Genomic DNA, 19,428 nt, shown 5'->3' on the forward strand with positions numbered 1-19,428 from the left:
TTCATTTTTTTTTTTTTTTTTTTTTTTTTGTGCCCATCCCAGAGGAGCAATATTGTTTTAAACAAGATGACTGGAAAGAACTGAATTTTTTCCTATTTTTATGCCTAATTTGGTGTCAACTGACAAAGTATTTGCAGAGAAAATGTCAACGTTAAAGTTTACCACGGACACACAGACACATAGACACACACACACACACACACACACACACACACACACACACACACAACCGAACACCGGGTTAAAACATAGACTCATTTTGTTTACACAAGTGAGTAAAAAAAAAGCAACATGATTAATTGATCTGTACGATAATCCATGACGGAAATAGGTCTGTAGTGATAGGTCCGTCTGCAGTGAAGGTCTTTAGTTGTAGACCGGTCTGTAGTTATGGACTGGTCTCTTGTGGACTGATCATTAGAAATAGCATCATCTGTAGCTGTAGTCTGGTATGTAAGGATGGATTTTTTGTGTCTAAAATTGTGATGGTCCATAGATGTGGACCAGTCTGCAGTGATAAACGGGTCTGTAGCGGAAGACTGGCCTGTCGTGGTAGATTAGTCTAACAGACTGGGCTGTGTTTTTTTGCGTATAGTAATAGAGTGATCTGTATGGTTAGCTGGTTGGTAGTGAAAAAGTGGTGTTTACGATGATTGTCTAGTCTGTAGCGCCCGTCTGTGAAGAAAAGATGGATGCCTATTGTGGCAGACTGGTCTGCTGTATTGATCTATAATTGTAGACTAGTACGTAGTGATGGGAAAGTCTGCCGTCGTCTGTTGTGATGACTTGATCTGTAGTCACGGGTTGTGTGTGGTCTGTAGTGATAGACTGGATTGAAGTGGTGGTCTGGTCTGTAGTAATGGACTGGTCTATAGTAGTCGGCGGGTCTTTAGTGGCGTATTGTTCACAGTTCTGGGTGATCTGTGATCTGTAGTGACAGACCGATTTGTTGTGGTGGACTAGTCTGTAGTAACAGACTGCTCTGTCGGCTGGTCTGTAGTGATGCATTGTTCAAAGGTCTGGGTGTTCTGTGGTCTGTAGTGAAAGTTAGCGGTTTGTGACAGTCTGGTCTGTAGTAATGGAATGGTCTTTAGTGACTGTGATGGACTGGTCTGCGGCCTGTACTAATGGGCTGCTCTACATTGGTTGGCTGTTCTGCAGTGATGGACCGGTCTAAAGTGATGGGCTGGTCCGTAGTGATGATAAATTGTCTGCGGTCTGACGCGACAGTCTGTTTCGTAGAGATGGACTGTCTTTACAGACGGTCTGTAGTGATGGAGTGGTCTGTAGTGATGGAGTGGTCTGTAGTGATGGACTGGTCTGTAGTGATGGACTAGTATAGTCTGTAGTGATGGAATCGCCTGCAGAAATGGACTAGACTGAAAGGATGGAATTGTCTGTAGTGATGGACTGGTCTGTAGTGATGGAGTTTTCTTTACCGACGGACTGGACTGTATAAGATGGACTGGCCTGTATCGATAGACTGGTCTATTGTTATGGACTGGCCTATAGTGATGGACTGGTCTATAGTGATGAACCGGACTGCATCGATGGACAAGTCTATACTGATCAGCTGGCCTGCAGTAATGGACTGGTCTGTAGTGATGGACTGTCCTATAGTAACGTACTGGTCTGTGTTGATGGGCTGGACTGTAGTGATGGAATTGTAAGTAGTGATGGACCGGTCTGTAGTAATGGACTGGTCTGCAGTGATGGACTGGTCTGTAGTGATGGACTGGACTGTAGTGATGGAATTGTAAGTAATGATGGACCAGTCTGTAGTATTGGACTGGTCTGTAGTGATGGACTGGTCTGTAGTCATGGACTGGACTGTAGTGATGGAATTGTAAGTAATGATGGACCGGTCTGTAGTAATGGACTGGCCTGTTTCGATGGACTGGTCTATAGTGGCGGACTGGTCTGTAGTGACGGACTGGTCTGTAATAATGAAATGTTCTGTAACTGTAATTATGGACTGGCCTATTGTAACGGATTAGTCTGTGGTGATGGACTGGTCTATAGTGATGGACTGGACTGTAGTGATGGAATTGTAAGTTGTGATGGACTGGTATGCAATGATGGACTGGTCTGTAGTGATGGACTGGACTGTAATGATGGAATTGTGAGTAATGATGGACCGGTCTGTAGTAATGGACTGGTCTGTAGTGATGGAATTGTCTGTAGTGATGGACTGGCCTGTTTCGATGGACTGGTCTATACTGGTGGACTGGTCTGTGGTGATGGACTGGCCTGTAGTGATGGAATTGTCTGTAGTGATGGAATTGTCTGTAGTAATGGACTGGCCTGTTTCGATGGACCGGTCTATAGTGGCGGACTGGTCTGTAATGGTGAAATGTTCTGTAACCGTAATTATGGAATGGCCTATAGTAATGGATTGATCTGTGATGATGGACTGGTCTGTAGTGATGGAGCGGACTGTACTGATGGAATTGTAATTAGTGATGGTTCGGTCTGTAATAATGGATAGGTCTGTAGTGATGGACTGGACTGTAGTGATGGATTGGTCTGTAATGATGAAATGTTCTGTAACTGTAAATATGGACTGGCCTGTGGTAACGGATTAGTCTGTGGTGATGGACTGGTCTGTAGTGATGGAATTGTAAGTAGTGATGGGCTGGTCTGTAGTGATGGACTGGACTGTAGTGATAGAACTGTAAGTAGTGATGGACTGGTCTGTAGTGATGGACTGGTCTATAGTGAGCGAATGGCTTGCAGTAATGGACTGGACTGTAAGGGTGGAATTGTATCTAGTGATGGACTGGCATGTAGTGATGGACTACTAGTCTGTAGTGATGGACTGGCCTGTATCGATGGACTGGCCTGTGTCGATGGACTGGCCTGTAGTGAGTGATGGGACTGGTTTGTAGTGATCGAGGCTAGTCCGTAGTAATGCTGGATCGTCTGCGGTCTGCTGTGATGTTGTGGTCTGTAGTGAGGGTACGTTGTGAGGACCAGTCTGTAGCAGTAGTAAGTGACTGGTCTGTTGTGATGAACCTGCCTTGGACTCGAGTGAGTGACCCGGCGGGTCTGTAGCGCCGGGGTGGCCCGGTCAGTCTGGTCAGTGAGCGTCAGTGAGCGGCGTGTTGGTGTCCAGGCCAGCTGGGCAGTGGCTGTGAGAACAACGAGCAGTGCGCAGTGGCTGTGGAGCACAGTGTGTGTCGTCACGACGCTTGCGTCTGTCAGGATGGCTTCTTTATTGTCACCTCCCATTGCCAGCCCCGTAAGTCAACAGATATGGAGAGAGAGGGGTGGGAGAGAGAGTGAGAGAGAGAGAGAGAGAGAGAGGTGGGGGGCGTGTGGGGGGGGGGGGGCAGGCAGACAGACAGACGGACAGGCAGACAGACAGACAGAGACGGGGACAGACAGAGAGAGAGGAGGGGAGAGAGTGGGGGGGTGGGGAGAGAGAAAGAGAGACAGACAGACAGACAGAGACGGGGACAGACAGAGAGAGAGAGGGGAGAGAGACAGACAGACAGAGACGGGGACAGACAGAGGAACAGAGAGAGAGGGGGAGAGAGAGAAGGGGGGGAGAGAGAGAGAAGAGTGAGAGATAGGCAGACAGACAGAGGGACACAGAGAGAGACAGACAGACAGACAGACACAGGGGAAAGAGAGAGACAGAGACAGGCAGAGAAAAAAAAGACACGGATAGAGAGAGAAAGAAACAGAGAGAAACAAAGAGAGAGAGAAAGCGAGAGAAGAAGAACAAGAACAAGAGCAAGAAGAACAAGTATAAGTAAAAGGTTCAATGAGTCATACCAAAAATGAAGGCGCCACCAAAGACTTAAGGTTCGAGTGTCCGAGTCAGTCAGCTGTCTAGGTTTGTAAGTACGAGCCCAATTCGTCTGGTAACCCGTCACTCACTTCACAGCTTACGTCATTCTGTTATTGCGGCAACGATTAAGACTGGGACAGGTCCTTCAGTGGTAACACACACACACACACACACACACACACACACACACACACAATTATATATATGTCTTTGAAGTTTCAATGTAGAGACGGTTAAAGGGTACCAGACTGGTTTGCCCTCGGGATCTGTGCTGGGTTAATGCTTTCCATACTCCATTAAACTCGGTTCAGTTGAGAAAGGTATGGCGGAAGAGGAGCTGACTGATTTCGTGTGGTTTATATGCAAATACAAAAGCTAGCTATTTATAGACTAATATTTACGCTATTCGCGATCATAACTGGATGTGTCTTCTTGATTTGAATAGTTAGGATTACATGTAAGACATCACCTTAAAGGTTCAAAAATAGTAGGTTCATCGTGTTCATTGGTTACTTCCTTTGTGTGTGCAGGTACCCCTGGGGAAGAGTGTGAAATCAACTTTCAGTGTGTCGCCATTCCTCATTCTCGTTGCCACGGTAACCGCTGCCAGTGTCTGCCTGGTTACGTGTACCACCCGGACCTGCTGACGTGTTCGCCCCGTCACCTCGGAGATTCCTGTGACCTTGACACAGACTGTTCCAGCGTGATCAACAGCTCTGAGTGCAGCAGTGGTGGTGTGTGTGAGTGCAGCACGGGGTTCTACCAAGACGCCTCGAGGTTTGCCTGTTCACAACGTGTGGTGGGTGACTCGTGCACGACGAAAGGTGACTGTGACGCGGCTGTACCGCATAGCACGTGCAGCACCGAAGGCCGTTGTCAGTGTGAACGTGGTTTCAGGATCACCGACACTTCCAGTTCCTGTGACAGGGTGCTGGGGTTTTCTTGCGTGAGCGCCACAGATTGCTTGACGTTCCTGCCCCACTCTGTGTGCCACATCGGGACATGCGCTTGTGAGCTAGGCTACCTCGCAGCGGACAACAGTTCCGAGTGTCAGAGTATCCGCCTGGGAGACGCATGTCAAACACAAAAGGACTGTCACGTGACACTGACCAATGCCCGCTGCGTGAACGGGACGTGCCAGTGTCGCCCTGGTTTTGAGGGCACCGCACTCTCTGACACGTGCCAGCCGAGAAGGGTGGGCGTCAGTCGCTGCATTGTTAACGAAGACTGCGACCTGGCTGTTCCTTTCAGCACGTGCCGGAACGGGACATGTGCGTGTCAGGTGGGTCACGTGAGTGACAAGGAAGGGTCAAAGTGCAGGCTGCGTGAGCTGGGAGATGACTGTGGCGAAGACGAAGACTGCACAGCTGCAGTGAAGAACAGCACTTGTCACGGTGGTGTCTGTCATTGTCCTGATGGACTCCGTGCTGAGAACGACACAGACGCTGACGACAACATGAACGTTGTCACCTTACCTCTTGATCTATCAAGCAAAACTTATCAGAATAGAATTGAGCGGAGAATAAAATGTGGTGTACGTCAGATCGCTGAAAGCTGTGTCACACATGCCGACTGCGGCCTAATTCAACATGCCGTCTGCTCTGATCAACAGTGTGCGTGCGTTGAAGGATATCACACGCCATCCAACAAGGTTACCTGTGAAAGACGATCCTTGTGGTCCCACTGCCTGACAGACAAGGACTGTTCCTCTGTGCTGGATCACAGCAGGTGCGTCAGTCACAGCTGTCAGTGTGTCCTTGGTTTTGAGACTTCTCTCAAAAACACGTGCGTCAAGAAAGTTTTGGGTAGTGACTGCAACAAGAGCATAGAATGCCAGTCTGTCATATCCCGGTCTGATTGTGTTGACAATGTATGTGAGTGTGCTCTGGGCTATGAGGACCCAGGGAACAGTTCATGTGTACAGTTGAGATTAGGAAGTGGGTGTGAGAGTGATAAAGAATGTTCAGCCGCCATTCCCGACAGCCAGTGTGAGGACAGACAGTGTAGATGCTCGCTGGGTTATCGCACAGTCTCTAGTAACTCATGCGTTTTTCTAGGTCTGGGTGATTCATGTGGTCAGGACGCGGAATGCACAGCTGCCGTGCCTCACAGCGTTTGTCAAAACCACACGTGTTCATGCGAAAGAAGTTATGAAGAAAGGCTGGATGGTTTTTGTACCCTGAAACAATTAGGAAGCACGTGTAAAGAAGATAGCGAGTGTTTTTCTGCAATACTTAACAGCCTTTGCGTCAAAAACCAGTGTTCATGTCAGTTTGGGTACGAAGGAACCACAAACAACTCTTGTTCAAAACTGGTTCTAGGCAGCAGGTGCAGCGAACACGCAGAGTGTGAGTTCGCTGTGAGAAACAGCCAGTGCCTAAAGAATCAGTGTGACTGTGCAGCAGGCTATGAGACGTCCAACAACACATGCTCCGCCATGATTCTGGGCAGCACGTGCAGCACAGACAGGGGGTGCCACCTGGCGGTTGTCAATAGCCACTGTCTGAACAGAAGATGCGTTTGTAGAACGGGATTTGAGAAGCTGTCTAACTCATCATGCTCTCAGATTGTTCTGGGCGGCAGCTGCGATGATGACTTGGATTGTCAAACCCACATAGCTCACAGTTACTGTGCCAATCACACATGTGCCTGCGATGTCGGACACGAGGAAAGCTCCAACACTTCATGTTCTCAGCGAGTCCTTGGAAGTGCGTGTAATGATGATGGTGACTGTGCTTCTGTCATTCCTGGCGCTGTGTGCACAGAGTCTGTGTGCAGCTGCCGGCTCGGATTTGTGACCAGCACAGAAAAAACAATGTGCTTAAAACGTCATATATGGAGTGAATGTCAAAAGACCACAGACTGTGACAGTATCATTGAACACAGCGTCTGTGATAACAGTCAGTGCGTGTGTACGAGTGGATACAAGAGCACTGAAACTAACAACACATGCATTCAAGTGATTGGTTCTTACTGTGATTCTGATGATCAGTGCCGTGCGTTTGTAAACAACACCACATGCAAGAACGGTTCATGTGACTGCGTGCTCGGCCACGTGACATCAGCTTCTGGCACAGCGTGCGAGGCACGTTCTCTCGGAAGTGACTGCCTCCATGACGCAGACTGCTCCGCATCAGTGAAGGACAGTGTGTGTCAGGACTCGCGGTGTCAGTGCCGTGAAGGCCACCAAGCCTCGCCAGACAACTCCACCTGCACAGTCCGCCTTCCTGGCAGCAGCTGCACCCAGGACACCGACTGCAGCGCCGCTTTCCCACACGGCCGCTGTGATGCTGCCGGTGTCTGTGGCTGCTCTGCAGGGTACCTGCTGTTTCCTGATTCCTCAGGAGGCTTCTGCCAGAGACTGAAAGTGGGTAGTCAGTGTGCCAGCAACGCCGACTGCCAGGCAGTCATCGAAAACAGCGCCTGCGTGGACCGCACGTGTCTTTGTGTGGCCGGTCATCGGCAGGCTGAGAACGGTAGCACCTGCTCTAAGCTTCAGGTGGGAAGTCCCTGCGCTGATGATTTGGACTGTACTCTGGCCTTCCCCTTCAGTCACTGCGAGCAGTCCCTGTGTCAGTGTGACCTCGGCTATCGCCCGTCACTCCAAGGCGTCCGTTGCTTGAAACGTCAACTGGGAGACACCGCCTGTTCTGAAGACGTTGACTGCAGTGCCGCCATTGCAAACAGCTACTGCAACAACGACAGCACGTGCCATTGTCACCATGGTTACATGACAAGTGAGGACCTTGACAGGTGCGTGGAAAGACGGCTGGGTGACCCGTGCCGTGTGGATGAGGACTGCGGCAGTGTGGTGACCGACAGTGTGTGCGCGGAGGGGGGTGGGTGCGCGTGTGGGGCAGGGTACCGTGCCGTGGACAGCGCGAGCTGTGCGCGTGTGGTGGTGGGGGACAGCTGTGTCCGGCATGCAGACTGCGCGGACAGTGTGCCGGCCAGTGTGTGTGTCAACGGCACGTGTGCTTGCAGCTCGGGGCGTGCGGCGGACAGCGCTGGACTGCAGTGCCTCTTCCGTGAGTTTGTTTTGTTTTGCATGTTTGTATGTTGTTGTTCGTGTTTTTTTTTTTTCTAACACACATGTACAAGAACGAAAGGTTCTAGTGATCACTGAAAAAACAAAAAATTATGAGCGCATAATATGTACCAAAGTAGGCCAAGTACTTTGGTGATAATGAATTTAATCTCATGTTAATATTGATATTAGCATTATTTTACTATATTATGTACTGTTTTTTTATTTGTTTTATTTCATTATTTCATTACTTACTGTTTATGAATGTTATTTGATACAAGTCATAATATGGTTCATCAGCCGTCATGATAAAATTGAAGTGCAACGTTGTGAGCACAGTATAAGCTTTAAGCTTGTTGATGCTCTTTTGTCATTCATTGCATTGTAATCATGTGTATTGTTGAATAATTAAAGATTATTTAAACCATAATATGTATAAATGGCTGCACACACATTACACATGGCTTAAAATGTTCTAAGTGGGGATCGAACCATGCATGCTAGAGTAAGAAGCAAGTAGACCAACTCGCAGCGCTAATACGTGAGACGCTCATCTGCCACTACAGAGAGTCCACGAGGGTCTGGGTTCGAATCGCCCTTTATCTCCAGTTTGACTGGAAAATCAAACTGAGCGTCTCGTGATTCGAATGAGACGATGAGCCGAGGTCCCGTGTTTAGCACGCATTGAAAACGAACCGTGGCAACGAGTGTGTTGTTCTCTGGCAAAATTATGTAGGAGAAATTAACCCTGATAGGTACACACACACACACACACACACACACACACACACACACACACACACACACACACACACACACATATATATATATATATATATATATATATATATATATATATATATATATATATGCACTCAGGACCTAAGTGTGTTGGACTATACTGTTGGTCAGGCATCTGCTTAGCAGATGTGTTGAAGTGTATATGGGTTTGTCTGAACGCAGTGACGCCTCCTTGAGAAACTGAAACTGAAAACTGAAACCAAAACGTTCTAAGGATTATCAAACAGGCGTTAATAAGTGCATGGTATGTACAAATGATTGTGCACAACTCTCATCGTTTGTATATTGATATCAACAAAAAACAGTTGTTAAAAGTTTCTGATTGTGCACATCTGTCGTCGTCTGAAAATCGATCGCAACAAAATCTGTCAACAACAGACGTTTCTTTCCTGAGCAAAATTTTTATTATTTTTGTGAACCAAAGATGTACTGACACAGTAAACTATCTCTGACGAACAGACTTACAAGAACAATTGCACTCTCGTTTCTATGAATTACAAACGGAAACACATTTTATAACATCGACCTCACGTTAAAATCTCCAGAAACAGGTCTTGACTGGGCGTTTTCTTAGGTGCGTAACACAGAAACGTCTAATTTGTATATATATGGAAAAGCCTTGTTACAAAACCGTGAAAATGTTGGTTGAAACCGTGTGGTAAGATTCACGCAACATTCTGATTATTACACACAGCTAACTCTTTGATCGTTTTCTTGCGTTGATCAGGAGAACTGGGAGATGCCTGCCTTGCAGACACAGACTGCAGCGACGCTGTACCTCACAGCGTTTGCCTTCAACAACGGTGCGCATGTCCGCTAGGGTATCACGCCTCTGACGTCACATCCTGCACTCTGCGCCAACTCGGGGACAGCACGTGCAGCAGGGACGCAGACTGCAGCCACGCCGTGCAGCACAGCGCGTGCCACATGGGGCGCTGCCTGTGCGCGTCGGGGTTCAGGGCTGGAGGGCGAGACAACGCCACCGCCTGCCTGCCTTGGCGAATCGGGGACAGCGGCTGCGAAAGGGACGCAGATTGTCGGGACGCGGTCAGCCACAGTGAGTGTCCGTCCGGTAGGTGCCTGTGTCAACTGGGGCGTCACCCCTCCCCCGACGGGGCCGTATGTCGACTCCGCACCTTAGGGGAGCAGTCTGGCTGTCACAGCGACGAGGACTGCCAAGCGGCCATCGTCAACAGCGCGTGTCATCACCGTGGCGGCGGCGGGGGCGTCTGTCTTTGCCTGCCGGGTCACCATGGCAACGAGGAGGGCACCGCGTGCTCCTTGCGTCGCGTGGGCAGTGCCTGCACGAGCAGCGAGGATTGCAGCGCCGCGTTCGATCACGGTGTGTGTGTGGAGGGGGGCAGGTGAGTTGCTGCACGGACGGGACGCCTCAAGAGCGTGTGACCTGACATAATTACGCTCCTTCACCATTTTTTTTTTTTTTTTTTTTTTGGTCACTCATCCTGCTCCCTGCCTACCACACAAAGGCTGAAATTTGCGTAGGTCTGATTCCCTCTGCAGGTCGCTGCCTTCCCTCTGTTGGTCATATCCCTCTGGAATTCACATTCCCTCCATAGGTCACATTCCCTCTGTAGGTCACATTCCCTCTATAGGTCACGTTCCCTTTCAAGGTCACATTTCACATTCCCGCTGTCTAAAGGTCACGTTTCCTCAGTTGGTCACATTCCCGCTCTAGGTCACATTGTCTGTAGGTCATGTTCCCTCTGTAGGTCACATTGCAACTTTAGGTCACATTCCCTCTGTCTATAGGTCACATTCCTCTCTGGTCACATTATCTCTGTAGGTCACATTTTCTCTTTAGGTCATATTCCATCTGTAGATCACACAACCTCTCTAGGTCACAATCCCACTGTAGGCCACACTCCCACGTTAGGTCACATTCTCTCTGTTGGTCACATTCCCTCTGTGTGTAGGTCACATTTCCTCTGTAGGTCCCATTCCCTATGTAGATCACACAACCTCTGTAGGTCACAGTCCCTCTGTAGGTCACATTCCCACGTTAGGTCACATTCTCTCTGTAGGTCACATTCTCTCTGTAGGTCACATTCCCACTGTGTGTAGGTCACATTCCCTCTGTAGGTCACATTCCCATGTTTTAGGTCACATCCCCTCTGTAGGTCATATTCCTACTTTAGGTCACATCCCCTCTGTAGGTCATATTCATACTTTAGGTCACATCCCCTCTGTAGGTCATATTCCTACTTTAGGTCACATCCCCTCTGTAGGTCACATTCCCACGTTAGGTCACATCCCCTCTGTAGGTCATATTCCTAATTTAGGTCACATTCCCTTCTGTAGGTCATATTCCTACTTTAGGTCACATCCCCTCTGTAGGAGACCACTTTTGGTCTCATTCCATTCCCTCTGTCTTTAGGTCGCGATCCCTCTGTGGGTCACATTCTGTCTGTTTGTCATGATTATTCTTTAGGTCTCAATCCCGTGTCTGTAGGTCACATTCCATCTGTTGGTCACAATCCCTCTGTCTGTAGATCACGTTCCCTCTTCAGGTCACATTCCCTCTTTCTGTAGACCACGTTCCCTCTGTAGGTCACATTACCCAATCACGTAAGAGAAACCAGGTCACAGGATATATCATGCACAGGTCGCCGTTGTCTTTTGGGCATGTAAAAGTACCCATGGCAGATGAAAAAAAAAGAACCGTGTCCCTGGCAACACTCGAACATCTATTGCAATACAAGACAAGACAATGCCATGCCAGGACATGCCATCCCATGTCATGCGGTACAATATGATAGACAATACAATACAATACAATACCATACAATACAATGCCATTCCATGCCATGCCATGCCAAGGAATACAATCTGATAGACAAGACAATGTAATACAATAAAATGCAATACAATACAATGCAATACAATGTCATGCCTTGACCAGCCATCCCGTGACATGCGATACGATATGATAGGATATTTGATACGATATGATATGATATGTCATGATAATTATGCTATAATATGATATGATATCTGATATAATGTTAATATGATATGATATCATACGACACAGTACAATGCAGTTCAAAACGTCACGATATAGTACAGTGCAACTTATTGTTTAAAAAAAAAAAATCTCATAAAAGTGAATTTTCGCATGGATTCTCAAAACGCTATCTCGTTTGGATAATGTTGATGGCTGGCTCTCGTTAGTCTTTCTTTTCCCTGGTTTTTGCAGATGCGCATGTTCGCGAGGCTATCGGGAAACCAGCGGGGGCAGCGGGTGTGCGCGGCGTGTCCTAGGTGACCGCTGCACTCTGCCCTCCGACTGTGACACCGCTATAGTTTTCAGCACATGCGCACAGGGAATCTGTCGCTGTCTCCGGGACTTTAAACCTTTCGACAAGACTGCTGGAGTCAACGCAACGTGCGTCCCGCGTAAGTCACGTTCTAAATACTGTTGTGTTGACACACACGAAATTATTCCTACCAACCGGGAGCGTGTGTTATTTGAGTTCCAGTTTCAGTTTCAGTTTCACTTTCTCAAGGAGGCGTGGAAAGTGGTATAATGGATAAGAAACTCACCTGGCAGTACAGCGTCCGTGAGGGTCGGTGTTTGAATCCCGCACTCGCTCTTTCACCTGAGGTGGACGGCTGAAAATTCAAAGACGCGGCGTCTGGTTATATATATATATATATATGTGTGTGTGTGTGTGTGTGTGTGTGTGTGTGTGGATAGATAGATAGATAGATACACACACACACACACACACACACACACACACACAAATGCACTCAAGGCATGATTAAGCGCGTTGGGTTATGCCTAGCAGATGTGCTCTAGTGTATATGGATTTGTCCGAAAGTAGTGACGTCTTCTTCAGAAAATGAAACTGCATGATTTCCTTTGGATATATCCATAAATTATATGCAACACCATATCTGCTTGGCAGCTAACTACCTGACGAGCAGCATAACCCGATGTCTTGAGTGCATCAATATGTGTGGAGTGATGGCCTAGAGGTAACGCGTCCGCCTGGGAAACGAGAAAATCTGAGTGCGCTGGTTCGAATCACGGCTCAGCCGCCGGTATTTTCTCCCCCTCCACTAGGCCTTGAATGGTGGTCTGGACGCTAGTCATTCGGATGAGACGATAAACCGAGGTCCCGTGTGAAGCATGCACTTAGCGCACGTAAAAGAACCCACGGCAACAAAATGGTTGTTCCTGACAAAATTGTGTAGAGATATCCACTTTGACAGGGAAAAACAAATAAAACTTGCACGCAGGAAAAAATACAAAAAAGTGGGTGGCGCTGTAGTGTAGCGACGCGCTCTCCCTGGGGAGATCAGCCCGAATTTCACACAGAGAAATATGTTGTGATAAAAAGAAATACAAATACAAATCTGTGCATCTATCTATCTATACGGAAAAGAAATAATTATTGTGCATCTGCTGATTATTTCTTCAACAGAATTTCACCATGAGACAAAATTTATGTTGCCATGGGTTCATTTACAGTGCGCCACACGGGACCACGGTTCATTGTCTCGCACGACGACTAGACGCGCGGCTTGAATTCCCAGTCAAAAATTGTGAGAAAGGGCAATTCCGAGATTTGAACCCAGACCCAAACGTACACTGTACTAGCACACTGTATCCTAAGTCAGTGACGCCTCCTTGAGAAAACTGAAACTGAAATCCCCCTTCTCGATATTTTAATGCATTTATATTGTTATTTTACCTTATTGTTTTAGTTCATTTTGATGCTGATGTTTTACACAGAGATGCCAACTCTGATTTCGCCGTATGTTGTTACGCTCGACCAGAGCTTTGTTCCGACGTTACGCCAACGTCAAAATTGTTCCGACGAGTTGATTTTCGATTACATGGCATGATCACATGCTTTCCTGTCGTAGCAGTTACTACTAACCTCGGTCTCACATGATGATGCTCAGCAAATCGTGTGCGTGTTTACATTGAAACAGCATTGAGTGGACCAATCAGCTTAATCGTAGCAATTAAACACCGTGTTGCATGTAGGCCCAAGTGTTTGTATGCCTTGTAGATGAAACGTACGTTTGCTGATCTGGCTTGGAGTCCTTCTTCTTCTTCTGCGTTCACTCGTATGTACACAAGTGGGCTTTTACGTGTATTACCGTTTTTACCCCGCCATGTAGGCAGCCATACTCCGTTTTCGGGGGTGTGCATGCTGGGTATGTTCTTGTTTCCATAACCCACCGAACGCTGACATGGATTACAGGATCTTTAACGTGCGTATTTGATCTTCTGCTTGCATATACACACGAAGGGGGTTGAGGCACTAGCAGGTCTGCACATATGTTGACCTGGGAGATCGTAAAAATCTCCACCCTTTACCCACCAGGCGCCGTCACCGTGATTCGAACCCGGGACCCTCAGATTGACAGTCCAACACTTTAACCACTCGGCTATTGCGCCCGTCGGCTCGGAGTCCGAGTAGTTCCTACCAAATTCAGAATGTTCCTAGCAAATTTCCTGATCGTTCCTACAAGGACTTGACAGGGGGTTGGCATCTCTGCACAAACAAGGATAGTCTCTCAAGGCCTGATCAGCGCGTTTAGGTTTAATGTTTTATGTAACTTGTGATATTTTTCTTTCATGTAAAGCGCCCCGAGCTCTTAGAGAGAAAGGGCGCTATATAAATGTACATTATTGTTATTATTATTATTATTATTATTATTATTATTGCTAAAGTCAGAAATCTGCAACTACCTTTTATACAGCAGATGTGGTGTAGCGTATATGTGTAAGTCCACACACTCTTGACACCAAACTGAAACTGAAACACAAGACAACTGCTGTGGAACAGCCCTGTCATTGTGGAGAGGAGAGGTCGGGAGGGTTGAGACTGCAGACTGTGAATAGAAGGGAGGGTGGGTGTGGGTGTGGGTGGGTGTGGGCTGTCTGCGTTGTTCTCGGTCACGCGCTATGCGTGGAACCTCAAAAGAATCCAAGAAGATTCAAAGATTCAAAGAAATTTAACCCGTTCGCCTCTTTTGAGGTGTGGAGGATACAGTAACAATACATACTCATTGAATCACAACTTCAGTCCAACGATGTCTCCGAAACACACGCAAAAACGCACACCCACGCACGCACACACACACACACACACACACACACGCTAATGATAAGGATTTGCATCAAAACAAATCCAGCTTAAACATACTGACAAATATGTCGTAGATGTAACAAAAGTTGCACACCCTTTCCAAGTTTTATGAATTTACATAGATTTAAGTTATGTTTTCTTCCCAGCACTGAATAAATTGCATAAACCGAACATTGGCATATGTGATTTATATTTATGATATCAGTTTATTTCGAATTACAGTATTTTGGAGACAACATCTCTCAATCTCTCCCTTCATCACCACAGCGCTGTACTTGTTTTGCGTGAAATATATATATATATATATATATATATATATATATATATATATATATATATATATAATATAAGTTGACGTTTCCCAGCATTCACAAATGGAATGTAATCATTCCAGTTATTTTAACTGGTATATTACGAAAAACAAACAAAACCCAAACACCAAGAAAAACGACAAACAAACAAAAAATCAAACTAAAAAAAAAAAAGGAGATAAGAAAAACAAACAAACAGCAACAACAGCAACAAAAACAGCAACGAAAAAACAAACAAACATCAAGGATATAACACAGTCTGTCTCAGGTCCTTCTTATCTGTATTAGGTATGCTTATGCATGTGAATGTATAACTCAGTGTCTTTTTTGTGTGGACGTGTGTGTGTGTGTGTGTGTGTGTGTGTGTGTGTGGTGAACGCAGAACTCAATTTATTTTTGACGTACGTGTGTGCGTGCGTGTGCGCGTGTGTGCGTGTGCGCTGTGTGTGTGTGTGTGTGTGTGTGTGGTGAACGCAGAACTCAATTTATTTTTGTCGTAAAACCTATCAAAGGAATTATGGACACTAAAACTAAACTCAATAAACAGATAAAAGCAATACGTTTTCGAGCACATGCAGGATGTTCCACATGATATAGGTATGAATTGCAAACGTTGAAACACTCATCTCTCTCTCTCTCTCTCTCTCTCTCTCTCTCTCTCTCTCTCTCTCTCTATATATATATATATATATTGCTCTGTGTGTGTGTGTCTGTGTGTGCGCGCGCTCGCTCGCGCGCTTGCTGGGGAGCACAGACAAGTGCCAACAGAAACGTGTATATATATATATATACCCTATACCCCTTTCCCACAATCTTATTTTCTAGCGAGAAAAGCATGTTTCCCCGCAGGCCGATCCCGCTGTTCCTTATCAGACAGGGTAAATAGGCAGGAAGCCAGAGCCGCCCTCAGCCCTGTCCTTAGCAGTCCCACGGGGGGGGACGGGGCAGAAGATGATGGGATGGGGCACCGCGTCGAGGAAGGTGGCAGAATGGTTTAAGACGCTTATAATTTATCTGCCTCTATGATTATAATGCCCGTGACTACCATCTACCGCCTTCGCACAGGACACTGCGGCCTCCGAGCACACCTGAAGAGGATTGGAGTGGCAGCCACATCCCTATGTGATTGCGGCCAGGCTGACCAGACCCCATCCCATATTCTCCAAAACTGCCCCCTGTATGAGAAGATGCGGCAGCAGTCCTGGGCTGGGGGTGCTGACCTCAACACCAAGCTCTGGGGGACGGCAGCCGATCTTCACCGGACGTCCGAGTTTGTGGCATCCCTCGGACTTCGACCCTGACTGCGTAGCTGTCGAACGCAAAGAAGAAGAAGAAGATAATGCCCGTGAGGGTCTAGGTTCGAGGTTCGAATCCCCGGTCTCATCTTTTCTTCCGAGTTTGCCGGACTGTTGGCCGCCGTTCTTTCTCTGTCTCTGGACCTTGCACTTGGAATGAACTGCCTCTTTCGCTTCGTCAGGTCTCTACACTCAGCTCTTTCAAGTCTGGCCTTAAAACCCCCGGCACCTTTTCCCAAAATAGCTCCCCTTCCCTGCCTCTTCCTTGTCTTCAGTTTCTCCAGTTTTGGAGTTATGCATGCGTGTGAATGACTGGTGCGAAAGCGCTTTGATTTGTCTCTGTACAAGATTCAGCGCTATATAAATACATTATTATTATTATTATTATTATTATTATTATTATTGAAATCGAAACTAGGCGTCTGGCCCATCGGATGAGACGGTGAACCGAGATCCCCGACGTGCGAGGAACGAACTTACCGCGGCAATGAAAAATGAACCCATGGCAACTGGCATAAGTGTTGTCCTCTGGCAAAAATTCTGCTGCAGAAACCCACTCGGATAGGTACACAAATACAATATGTACATAATAATAATAATAATAATAATAATAATAATAATGGATACTTATATAGCACACTATCCAGAAATCTGCTCTAGGTGCTTTACAAAAACGCTTTTGTTAACATAAAACATTATATCTATGTTACATACACACACCAAAATGTGACTACACACACACACACACGCACGCACGCACGCACGCACGCACGCACACATACACACACGCTGCATACATACATTTTAACATACATGTGTATCTAACAGCTACCCTAACACATGCGCACACATAGGCAGGCACAAACTTACATAAACACATGCATGTACATGCACTCAGGGCCTGACCAAGCGTGTATGGGTTATACTGCAGGTCAGGCATACTACCTTACTGGTGTTAGGTGTGGTGTATATGGATTTAATTTAATGTAATTAGTTGGTTAGTTAATTGATTAAATGGTTAATAAATACTACTACTACTAGTAATGATGAAAAGGATTATAATAGTAATAATAGTAACAATACTACTACTACTACTACTACTACTACCAATAATCATCATCATCATCATAATTACAATAATAATGGCAGTGCTAACAAATGAATGAATGAATTAATTAATGCTTAAATAAATGAATAGATAAGTAAATGAATAAACAGACAGAATAAAATTAGGATGATAATAAAAGGTGAGCACATAAAAAAACAAGAGAGGCAAGGCCTTCAAGACTCACTTGTGATAAATTAAGTCCCCTAGCATTAATTACAGAGTAATTTCCCTTTTTTACTATCTGCACCAAAACGTTTGCAAAATTAAAATAAATAAAAATTCCATGCTTAGCAAAAGAAGTTCCTGTTTGAACAAAAAATGATAATAATGACTGCTCTTGTTGTTGGGTCAGAATATCAGATCAAAGTGCCAAGTTTAGAGAATACAAAAAATATAAATATAACAGTAAATGCAGTTTACATATAATTAGGCTTCATTTTTTTTTTTTTTTTTTTTTTTTTTTGTGCCCATCCCAGAGGTGCAATATTGTTTTAAACAAGATGACTGGAAAGAACTGAATTTTACCTATTTTTATGCCTAACTTGGTGTCAACTGACAAAGTATTTGCAGAGAAAATGTCAATGTTAAAGTTTACCACGGACACACAGACACACACACACACACACACACACACACACACACACACACACACACACACAGACAACCGAACACCGGGTTAAAACATAGACTCACTTTGTTTACACAAGTGAGTCAAAAAAAGACAGTGCAGGGAAAGATAAGCGCGTTGTGTCCGACAGGCCTGGCAGGAGACACGTGCAAGGAGAACGGGGACTGCTCGCAGCTGATTGGTCCCGCTCTCTGCAACGTGGGAACGTGCGCGTGCCAGACGGGATATGACGTCATTGCGAATGGCACCACCTGTGCTCCGCGTGAGACTCGTTTATTCCACTGTGGTTATTTTGTTGTTGCTGTGTTAATGATAAGTGTTTTGGCTCTTGGTCTTTTTGTGTGTGTGTTTTTGTTTTGTTTTGTTTTGTTTTTTCCTTGTTTGCTTGTTCTTTGCTGTTGTTTGTTTGTGTTTTTGCTTTTTGTCGTGTTTTTTTTCTGTGTGTTAAAAAAAAAAAATTAAAGACATTATTTCACAGACATATTTGGTTCTGAAACAGCGTCCAGTCAAACATCTCGCTATTATCTTAATATGTGAAAGACGACGGAGGAGAGTGGTGGGACGGTGGATACTATATATATATATATATATATATATATATATATATATATGTGTGTGTGTGTGTGTGTGTGTGTGTGTGTGTTGTATTGTATTGTATTACTCTCTTTGTCACAACAGATTTCTCTGTGTGTAATTCGGGCTGCTCTCCCCAGGGAGAGCGCGTCGCAACACTGACAGCGCCACCTTTTTTTGTGTGTCTGATTGCAATTTTATTGTTTTTGTTTTTTGTTGCTTTTTTTTTTTTTGGTCGAATTGGATTTTTTTTTTTTTTTTCAGAATTTTGTCAAGGACAACCCTTTTGTTGCCGTGGGTTCTTTTACGTGCGCTAAATGCATGCTGCACACGTGACCTCGGTTTATCGTCCATTCGAATGACTATATATATATATATCTCAACCACCAGCAACGTGAGAACTGTGCGATCGATAGTTTTTCCACTGCAATGGGGAATTCATCAACATCTATAGTTTTTTTGTTTGTTTTTTTTTTTTGTGAAGGATCGTGACTCTGAATACTAGAAGGCAAGATTGCACTGGCTCCTAGTACTGCAGCCTTGGTGGACTGGTCGGACTTTTGGGACCATCCCCAACACCGACTGTTGTCCTAAGTCTTCTTGGCCGAGAAAGTGTAGATGTTAACTTGGACAAGACACTCACCACAACTGCCACATTCTTGCCCAGATTGTCCTGACAGCAGTTGCCTTCTCTGTTGTTCCGATGTCATGGTCGGACACGACTGACTATCATACAGATATATCATGCATACCAACGC

General features: G+C 45.8%; 1 protein-coding gene across 1 annotated transcript in view; it reads left to right on the forward strand.

Annotated features, from left to right (window-relative positions):
- The window catches only part of LOC143290451 (uncharacterized), a 97,442-nt gene that overhangs the window by 51,541 nt on the left and 26,473 nt on the right, over nt 1-19,428 (forward strand). The window contains exons 7-10 of the mRNA XM_076599892.1: nt 4,327-7,824; nt 9,352-9,988; nt 11,842-12,041; nt 18,228-18,359. Coding sequence (XP_076456007.1) covers nt 4,327-7,824; nt 9,352-9,988; nt 11,842-12,041; nt 18,228-18,359 — 4,467 coding nt within the window. The remainder of the gene's footprint in view (nt 1-4,326; nt 7,825-9,351; nt 9,989-11,841; nt 12,042-18,227; nt 18,360-19,428) is intronic.

The sequence above is a fragment of the Babylonia areolata genome, chromosome 15 (genome assembly GCF_041734735.1).
Source record: "Babylonia areolata isolate BAREFJ2019XMU chromosome 15, ASM4173473v1, whole genome shotgun sequence".
Classification (NCBI taxonomy): Eukaryota; Metazoa; Mollusca; class Gastropoda; order Neogastropoda; family Buccinidae; genus Babylonia; species Babylonia areolata.